This window comes from Pezoporus wallicus, unplaced genomic scaffold (assembly GCF_028554395.1).
Source record: "Pezoporus wallicus isolate ANWC-B61680 ecotype Strahan unplaced genomic scaffold, APGP_CSIRO_Pwel_v1 contig_8013, whole genome shotgun sequence".
In the NCBI taxonomy this organism is placed as follows: Eukaryota; Metazoa; Chordata; class Aves; order Psittaciformes; family Psittacidae; genus Pezoporus; species Pezoporus wallicus.
Window position 1 is genome coordinate 34371 of NW_026636761.1, and position 9449 is coordinate 43819.

Sequence of the window (9449 nt, forward strand, 5' to 3'; positions counted from 1 at the left end):
GGAGAGGGAAGCTTTGGGGAAGTGAATGTGGATGATCACACTGCTCATTTGTCTCTTCTGGGGAGATATGGATGCAGTTACAAAAGGAAGTAAATTTAGAGAGAGACCTTTGCTCCATCCAGAACTCAGCTCTGCTGCCCTTCCCAGACCCAGTGTTTAACAGTGTTACCCATATGTAAAAAAAATAACCAACTTATCCTTGAAGTGTAATCTGCAGGATGAACAGCTTGTGGAATAAGCTGCATAGTTCAAGATGTACTGAAGTTCCATCTAAGGCAAGAGCAGCAATTGCATTAGCAAAGCTTTACCCAGCAGATGTGTTGGCGCTCTACCAGGTAGGTGCTGCTGTGACTAGACAGGCTCATTGTTCCTGTGAAAATAGATTTTCTCCCATGCAGTCAGGTGGCACGAACAGAAGAATCTCCAGAGATTGAGGATGACCCCTTGGTCAAAGGGATTCTCCAACTCGGAGTGTCGCAGGTAGGAGATGCGATGATGTGACATGAATTCCCAGGTGGTGGTGTTGCATGAGATCAGATAGAGGTGTGAAATGAGCAGCAGCACAACAACAATGGTGAATATAACTATCAGGAGAAAGGATGTGAGGAGGAAAATGTTGTGATTCAGCCACTCCCAGGACAGTTCAAAGTAGAGGCCTGACCTGTCAATTCAAAGAGCAATAAATTCATGGTTAAAAATGTTGAGCTAGTTTCATAAGCCAAGCGACCTTGATGGAACATGTAAGTTGGTACATAACTACTGAACTTCTGATAATCATGTTCTACAGAGAGTTATAATTCTACTGTTAACATACTGTTACTTAAGAGTTAATAAACTCTTAAGAGTCTGCACCAATAGTGACTTAGTATCTAAGAAGTTAAAAAGATACCGGTTCCCCTGACAGCTGAGACAATCATCTTCAGTTAACTCCTCCTGAACAGGCTGAAACCCTGTTGGTGTTTCCAGTACTTGGATTTGTAAGCCCAGGTCTTATTAGAGTAATTGAAGCAAAATCAGTTTTGGTACTGCTGTGAATTCTGGTAATTAAATCTTAATGATGAATATGAAACCTAAATTATCAGATTCTGCTCAACTATTGCTCAGCTATGTTGTCCCTCAGCAGATTAGGGAGCTCCAGGGTGCAAAAGAGGGTGAAGATCCAAAGCCTACAATTACTGCTTTGTTCTACAGAACCCCTTCAGTGGGACTCTAGCAACATCAGAACATTTAGCCATCTCAGAGGTCAGAGTGATGCCTCAAGGCCTTACCAAGCAACCTGACCTCCCCACAGCAGCACGACAAGCTGCACACTCAGGTAGACTATAAAGAAGGGGTGATTCTTTTCTCCTATGCAGTTCTCAATCCAGGGACAGTGATGGTCGTAGCGCCGCACGCAGTGCTGGCACAGCTGGCAGTGCCTGGCTCGCATCGGCTGCTGCAAAACACAACCAACAAAAAGAGAAGAAAACCACTATCAGTAGCCTGCTACTGTGGTTGTGCTAGTGTGGTAGAAGAGAACATCATGCAAAACTCCCTTCCTCCACAGCGGTACTGTCCCAAAACCACTCTTTTTTGAGATAACAGCACAACATACACGGCTAAGACAACTAAAGGGGATCGTGATCTCCCTGGTAAAGGTCCAAATGAATGAGTTCCAAATTAAATTATTCTCCCACATTTCTTCTAGCTATATTTTTCAATCTACTTATTTATAGGAAGTTCAGTGTGTAAGGGAGGGAGCTAGAGCCAATCGGTCTATTCAGGATTGATGTGGAAAGCTAGGACGACGACTGTTGAATAAAGTGGGCAGAGATGGGATGTTCTTACGCGACTGCATGGAGGAGGGAAATGTCTCTGCTGCTGGGGAAACACAACACACACACACAGAGGAAAGGGACTCAAGTGCCAGGAGCAGAGAATATGAAAGATCTGGCTGAGAAAAGTAGTGCCCCCTAGGATTTGTTCCCCAAGGCATATAAATGTCTTGCCAGTTTTTCCTCTTGTAATAAGCTCACTTCTCCTGGTAGATATTCTTCAGGAATTCATGGAAGCTAGGATAATGCTTGATTTTATTAAACTGATAAGCATCACTGTGAAAACAGGCTTTTCTAGGCTTTAGGCAAACTATTTTAAGAGCTTATCTAATTGCTCTAATTTTTCCTTCATGCTGTCTTTTACAACTCAGACTAACATTTTGCTGGGTTTAGACCTCCAAATGATAGAGATAGCAACAGTTTTTGTATGTCATGCTTGGATGCCTTTATCACAGTATCTTCAAAATAACCTTTTTGACAATACTGTAAAGTCTGACTGACATGGCAGTAAGAATGTTGCAAAAGATCCTTGTTTCTGTAAGCCAGCAGGGAATTGTTTCAGCCTCAGAAAACAGCAATGCCCATGACTACATCTTTAGCTACATAGTTCCTTTGGATCACTTCAATTCAGAACTGTATTGGAATTCAATTTGCTCGTTGTGCCTATTTTTTCTGTAAGTTTTTCAGCAGAAGGGTGACCCTTTAATAGAATCAATCAGATCTGCCATGCCTCCAAGCTGAGCAGTGAGCAGCAATGATAGAAAAGCAACAGCTGCTGAACAAAGAGGTTGCCAAAACATGTAAGCTTGGGAATTGCCCATCCCATTCTCTTCTAGTGTGTTACAAATGCCTACTTTCCCCATGAACACCTACCTTCACCATGCAGTAACCACAACGCCGCAGCTTGACATTACTTGGAACCAGGGGTATGACCACACTTTGTTCTTCACTCTTGTCTGCCTACAAAGAAGAGGGAGTAACTAAAGAGGTTTTGTGTGTTGCTGCTGTGGCATGACTGAGTTGTCTGTATCCTTTTAGTTAATAGTTAAGCAGTGCTGGTTCTCTCTGTCATTAAGAAGGTTAAACAGAGTAATTTCTTCAAATCCCTACAGGAACTGCAGACAGTTAAGGTACAGCAAGAGAAAACAGACTACTATAACCACCAAAAGAATGTTTTCACAGAGGCAGAAATAACTGTGGGCAAGATACCACACTGATCCCAAGGCTACACTTTGGGACAAAAACAAGGTTAGACTTTGCTTCCAAACACAATAATGGTATTTTTTCAGTATAAGCAGTGCTACTTATTCTTAGCACAGCCAACATGTACTTCAATGATGGATGATTAAAACTTGTCCTACACAATTTGTAGGCAGTTAACCTGAAGCAGACTATCTCTGTTACTGAAACTTTGCATCTTTTTTACTTCATTGTAACTTGTATGTGTACATGTCCGCTGAGAGGACAACAAATCTATACACAGTTCAATAGAGCTGCAGAGAGCTTTCTTCCAAGCTTGCCATTTGTTTTTTTGCACTTGGACCACTTGGCAGTAGTTAGTATAAACCAGGTCATGTATACATTCCATAGGGTATTGCAGCCTCTGATGTTGAGAGAGAGGACTTGTGCTCAAATGGCACAGTGCATTTAGAATGGGGATGTGGTGTAAAAGACACACTTAAAGTCTATGAACCCTACTGCTGTCACAGAATATGACTTGGACACTGTCCATCCTGATCTCCAGTGGTCCGTGTAGGTTTCCTTTATGCCAAGTGCAACAGAAACAGATTGTTCGTATCTAACAGTGTGGGGAAACAAAAGAAAAGTGTATAGATGTTATAACCTCACCACTTTCTTCCATTCATGAAGTGTTATACCTTCTCTTCCTCTTCAGCCTTAACAAAACCTGGGTCCATGAGAGACACCCTGAAGTACAGCAGGATCGAGCACAAAACCAGCGAGACGAAGATCAGCGGCTGCAGCAGCTCCCCGCGCTCCTCTTGCTTTTGCAGATCTGCAAAGGAGAGCAGTGCCTTCCTTGTGAAGCCTTTAGGGCTTTTCTCTCTGCCCCTAACAAAGGGCTCCCGCACCCCTACGGGAGGAGCGATGGAAGAGGGCGGTAACGGTAGGGGCTCCCGAGCGCCCCACAGGTTCCCTTGTGCCCTCAGGTCCAGAGGCCGACGCAAGGCAGGGAACACCCGCGCTCCCCCCGGCGCAGCCCGAGCCCGGGCCGCAGCCTCCTCTGCCCAGGGGCGGGCCTGGCCCAGCCCTCGGCCGCCCCCTCCCCGTGTCAGGCAGGGCCCCGCCTCACCTGTGCGGTGCAGGAACAGCCCCAGCGCCAACCCGCCGCTGAGGGCCGTGTGTGCCACCCTCACCCACAGCCGCCCGCCACCCATGGCGCCCGCCGGCCCGGAAGGGCGGGCGGCTCCCGAGGGCGGTGCCTGCGGCCGGCAAGGACCGGGACTCCGCTGCGGAGCGGGCGTTGTTGAGCTCCGAGCGTGGACCGCGGCTGTGCTGTGAGGTGGCCTGAGCAGTGGCCGGCACCTCGGGCTCGGCTCCCACGAATGGGAACCGGGGTCTCTTCCCTCCCCCCCCCCCCCCCCCTTGCACTTGCAGCCTGGCTGTAGCCTGCCGGCCGCCTTTCTTCCCCTCACGCCGTCCTGCATGCTGGCCCTCCACCTCCTTCAGCTCCCTTCGCTCTTGTCCTCCCACCCTGAACCCCGAGATCCACGCGGCCCCTCTGTCCCCAGACGGGTGTTGTGGCTGTTAAGTACTACGGGGAGCACAGGGCAGGGGCCCTTGAGGGCAGTGATGCTGGTTAAACTGCCCGGCACCTCAGTTAAACTCGAGGCAAATGCTGCTCAATGTAGATAGGAGCAGTAAGAGTCTCACAGAGGTGTGCCGCTCAAAGGCGAGGGGGTCAAGGTGCTGTCTGGGTGAACTCTGGTTGTGCCACTTTATTTCACGTGTTGATTTCTATCCCCTAGGAAGAAACGCAGAGGTTCTGCCTGGCTGAACACGTTTAGCTTCTGAAATGTTTGACATACTTTCAACAGGAGGCTGCTGGGGTGGGTGGGAGCTGATCTGAATTCCAGTGTCTGCAGACTCCCCTGACAGCAGCAGAGGGAACCTGGCTTGTCTAGAGGATGGTCCTTCTCATCTGAAAACAGCTGAATTGCACCCCAGATGTGTTGGTTTTAATCTCTTGCTAACAGTAAGGAAAGCGAAGATGACTAGCTTAAATGTACACATTTACACTCTCTCTGTTGGTTTGGGGGAGATGAATCTCATCACAGGCCTCTAAAAGTTCTGAAATCAGGTTTTTTTCTCTTTAAACTCTTCAGTTTTAACACAGATGTATCTTGCTGATATCTTGTTACCTTCTTTCCCAGTCAAAATTTTGTGAAAGAAAAATCACATTCTGTGCACATTTAAACTTAAAACCTATCAGATTCCTTGGTATTGTTTGACCACAAGGGGGGTATTCTTGATTTGGTCACCTTCAATCAGTGGCCACCTGCTGATTCTAGGAAAGCACCTGGCTTAAAATGGTTTATGTGAGACAGCTGTGTTGAAATGTTAATGAAAAACATAGTTTACATTTCCAACAGTCATTCAAATCCTTCTGCTTTCTTTTTTTGTTCTAGGTAAGTGCAAACCCTACAAAAATCCTCCCTCAGACACCTCATAGACTGCATCAGGGCTTGTCAAACCTCACTTTGTATGTGAGGTGGCCCTGCTACTCTCTGCCTGCTTTAAATATCTTGAAAACCTTTCCCTTCCTTGAGTTGCAAAGGAAGCCTTGCAGAACGGTAGGAAGCTCAGAACAGCACCATCAGGCTCTATCTACAAACAGAAAGAGAAGGTGGGTAGTGTCTTTCCGTTCTTTGCAGAGAGGTGTAAATTTTAAAGCTTAGTGAAGGCAATTTGCGTAGTAGCAATATTACCCGCTTGAAAGTAGAAACATTCTTATGTTCTAGAAAAGTCTGTCCTAAGGAATGTATTCTCTCTCTCTTTGTGATTAAAACCATTTGGTACATGTTAGATTTCTGGCTTACAGAGATCAGGGCTTATCTCTGCCTTAAGGGGTTCAACCTAAATGACTGGTTGAAATTAGGCTTAGCTCCAGAAAAGTCTCTACTAGCCAGTTTGAGTGGAGGATCTAGGTTCTTGTGGCATTCCAGCTAGGAATTTCATGCTCCTGGAAGCATCTCTTTGTACTCTTACAACACGGTACATTTTCAGCTTCCCAGAGGTAGTTCAGTTTCACATGATTCCTCCTTCAGCCAGCCAGAGTGTGATCCTTTAAAGTTTACATTGACCATTGAATTAACTGGTAGTTGAACCCTTGCAGGACCAGGGTCATGAGAGGAAACTCAAGCCAGCCTTAAAGCGGATTGATTGTTTAAGCCACAGTCTTAAGTATTCAGCTTCTGCCCACTTACAAAGCTTAGGCTGTGGAATGCAAGCCACAGATCCGTTGCGGAGTTCAGAGGCAATATGCAGAGGCAAATATTGTTCTGATTTTTTTCCTTCTCTCCCATAATTTCGTAACAATACTCCCTTCCTCCATGCCTCTTTTCTATGGACAAACAGTTATTGTATCCTTTGGAGTGATGAAGGGAAAAGCCACTGAACTGCATCATCAACACATGGCAGTTCCTTTCATTTGCAATTAAACACATGACAGCAAATGGAGCAGTGATGTACCTAAATGAACCACATTCATAGATCAAAAGAAGAAGACATTGTTAAGCACTAGGTTTAATACACAGCGGGTATCCAATGGATACAACAGAAAAGTTAATTCATTCAGAATTGTAAGGAAGCAACAGTTGTGCATTATTATTTTTTTGCTTGGTTTCACCATGTACAAACATTTGAACCAGGCCTTTCAACATTAGGCAGGTCAATGGACAGAGTAAAAGCAGACACTTGCTCATTATAACTGAGGTTACTTTCTTGAAGCAAAACAAGGAAATACACATTTGGTTAGCTTAAAAAATTTTTTTTAAACAAGAAAAGAATTGGAGAGAATCAGTGACAATTCGATGAAATCAAAACATAGTCTGCTAAAGCAGAAGTGTTTCAGCTCAGCAGATCTCCCTCACTTCTTTTAAGTGCTGTCTTCTCATTCAGCCCCCATGTTTTCATCCATTCCTGACTCTCTTACCCTCTGTGCTTCTTACAGATGGCTGTTGTGGAGACCAGCTATTTTCCTGCTTTTAATTCTCTTTTTCTAGCACAAGCTCCCCTCTAACACCTGAGCTGTGGCAGCTCCTCCCTAAACGGTGTCAAGAAAATGTCATTTCTGTGGAGCAATGCTTGAATGCAGTGCCCCTACAGCTCTTCTCCTGTGGGTAATTATTGCCTTCAAGTGATGAGAGGGGACTAAGCTCACAGCTCCAAGACTTTTCTTCCCCCTTATCTTTCACAGAGACCAGAGTGCCTACAGCAGAAGCCCAACAAACGGGATAAGCTGGATAGGATTGTGCTGAACAGATCATTTCATCTAGCAGGTGCAGGGTGATAGCAGCCATCACGCAGATGAGGCAGATGAATTATCTGCAATGTTACTAATTGCCACAGGAAACAGTGCTAAACTTTCTTGGCTTGGACTAAATAAGAAAGTCTGGTGCTGCTGAGCGCTAAACTTCATACAAGTAGATGCCAATCCTTTATAAGCAGTTCCTCCCATAGATCCTGTAAAATGGAAGCACTTGTGGAAGGCTGCCCACTAATTTGCTTTCTTCTCTATTGCAGAGAAAACAGCAGACACCTGACGCTCTGCATGTTGGACTTTGACTTGGCCAAGTCATTGACTTGGGCTGCTAAACCATGAAGGCATCCTCCAGCCAGGATAGAAACTACATACAGTCAAGGTAGAAGGTTCCTTTGATGGCACAGTCTCTGCAGAGAGCTACTGAGTTGTGTTTGTGCTCTGTCTGCCATGCTTCTGAATATGAAAGGAAATGTAATAGTGAGAACATGAATAGGCTGAACAGGACAACAGCTACAGAGCATGAGGAGCCCCTCTGCCACATCTTTACGCATTATGAACTTCTCTGCCCCTGAATTCTCATTTGACAGAGATTTTGTTCTAGTTTTCTAGGCAGGGTTGGTTCTTGGCTCTATAATTCTGCATGAAGTTGAAGTCTCCAGGTTCATTCCTTTGCTCCAGCAAAGCCGGAAGGCCTGAGAGGCTTCTCTAACAGTCAAACATTTCAGGGTATGCAACTTCCCCTTTTACATTAGACCTTCATAAAAAATCAGCCACTTTGCCCTCTCCTCCTTTACAGAATATTGGTGTGATAGCTGCAGATAATTACCCTGTTCTGTCCTGGGTAATTAACACCTCTTTGCCTCCAAAAAGTGCTTTTGGATCATGGTACCTGCATTATGCCCAAGGTGCAACAGCTCCTGTGCTTTCAGTTGGGAAAATGGAGGTACAAATTAGTTTTAAACTTCCAATTCTAGGAATTCTTGGATTCTGCTCAGCTATTCAGAGGATACCTTTCTCTCTTTTCCTCCTTACTGAAAGGGAAATGTTATTTTTCAGCTCACAAAGTCCTTTGGCTTGAAGACATGGAAGCTTGTAGCCAAAGCTCACATTACTCTAACAGGGATGCTATTTTAAAATGCTATCTCAGGAACTTACTTTGCTGGTGGCCTGACTCAAAATCTTATGTGTAGCTGGCTATTACAGAGCAGTTACACCTCCCCCTTCCCCTGGGCTCAGTGGCAGATTTCAGAAAGCTAAGCTTTTCTGTCAGCCTGACCTGACTCCATTAATCTCCACGGGTCTTGTCAAGTGATTCAAGACTTTAATGGCAGGAGCTTTCACTATATGGGCATTAGAAAGGAGGAAGCCTTAGTGGGTGGCACTGTCACATGAAGCAACTTCAGAAGGTCAGCAGCACTAAATGGAGAATTAAATGAGCAAAGCCTGACTCCCCTCTTAGGTTTGCATCTAGAAGGAAGATTAGCAAATGTTACACAGAAAACAGACCTTGAAATAAGCTTCCCTGTCTCAAAGCTCATAGGGACACAAATCCTTGGGGAGCAGGTATGACAGAGAGGAAAATACATTTCATTCAAACAACTGCAAAAAAACAAAGTATAATTTGTCAAGTTTTGCAAACCATATGAAAACAATTCCAAAGTGACACAAAAATATATATAAGTTTGAAAAATACTTAAAAGAAAAAAGTACAGATCTCACAATACCAAAACAAATGACGTATGGTTAAAAAGACATTGAATAACACCATATTGGCAGAAAAAGTAAACCTGTCCAGGGCAGCTGTGTTGTGTCATTTAAAGTGTCAGTTTGTGTATCTAGGATCTGTCTATATTGTGCTCAGCAATGACAACATTAACTCTGAGCATTAGAAGAACCTCATAGCAGCGAGTCAAATCTGAGAGCAATGTATACAAGGGAAGAGAGCAGCGAAGGTTACTGTGCTGAGGCCTGAAATGTCTGAACACGTGTGGCTGTGGCCTCCTCTTACTGCTGCCAGACATGGACTCTTTCCTGAATCCTTCCTACGGGAAGATTCATGAGAGAACTGTGGCAAGCAGAGGGCTCTAGTCAAAGGACTGCCCTTTGTTGAGTGTGTTGTTGAGTGCCCAGCT

At 44.9% G+C, this 9449-nt stretch overlaps 1 protein-coding gene across 2 annotated transcripts; it reads right to left on the minus strand.

The window, feature by feature from the left end:
- Nucleotides 1–343: 343 nt before the first annotated feature.
- On the minus strand, nucleotides 344–4258 carry ZDHHC12 (zinc finger DHHC-type palmitoyltransferase 12). Of its 2 annotated transcripts, none has more exons than XM_057401475.1 (5): nucleotides 4126–4258; nucleotides 3692–3828; nucleotides 2688–2774; nucleotides 1269–1432; nucleotides 344–661 (listed from the first exon to the last, which is right to left on the minus strand). In XM_057401475.1, the coding sequence occupies exons 1-5, from the start codon at nucleotides 4208–4210 to the stop codon at nucleotides 352–354; spliced, it is 783 nt and encodes a 260-aa protein (XP_057257458.1). In that variant the 5' UTR covers nucleotides 4211–4258; the 3' UTR covers nucleotides 344–351. The 2 variants fall into 2 exon arrangements, with proteins under 2 accessions (XP_057257458.1, XP_057257457.1); XM_057401474.1 differs by having other exon boundaries at nucleotides 1269–1435.
- Between the last annotated feature and the right edge of the window lie 5191 nt (nucleotides 4259–9449).

Coding starts and splice junctions, on each gene's coding strand:
- ZDHHC12 (XM_057401474.1), bottom strand. CDS start 4,210: ATGGGTGGCGGGCGGCTGTGGGTGAGGGTGGCACACACGGCCCTCAGC. Junction 3,829..4,125: donor GCTGTTCCTGCACCGCACAG/GTGAGGCGGGGC, acceptor TCTCCTTTGCAG/ATCTGCAAAAGCAAGAGGAG. Junction 2,775..3,691: donor AGGCTGAAGAGGAAGAGAAG/GTATAACACTTC, acceptor TCTTCTTTGTAG/GCAGACAAGAGTGAAGAACA.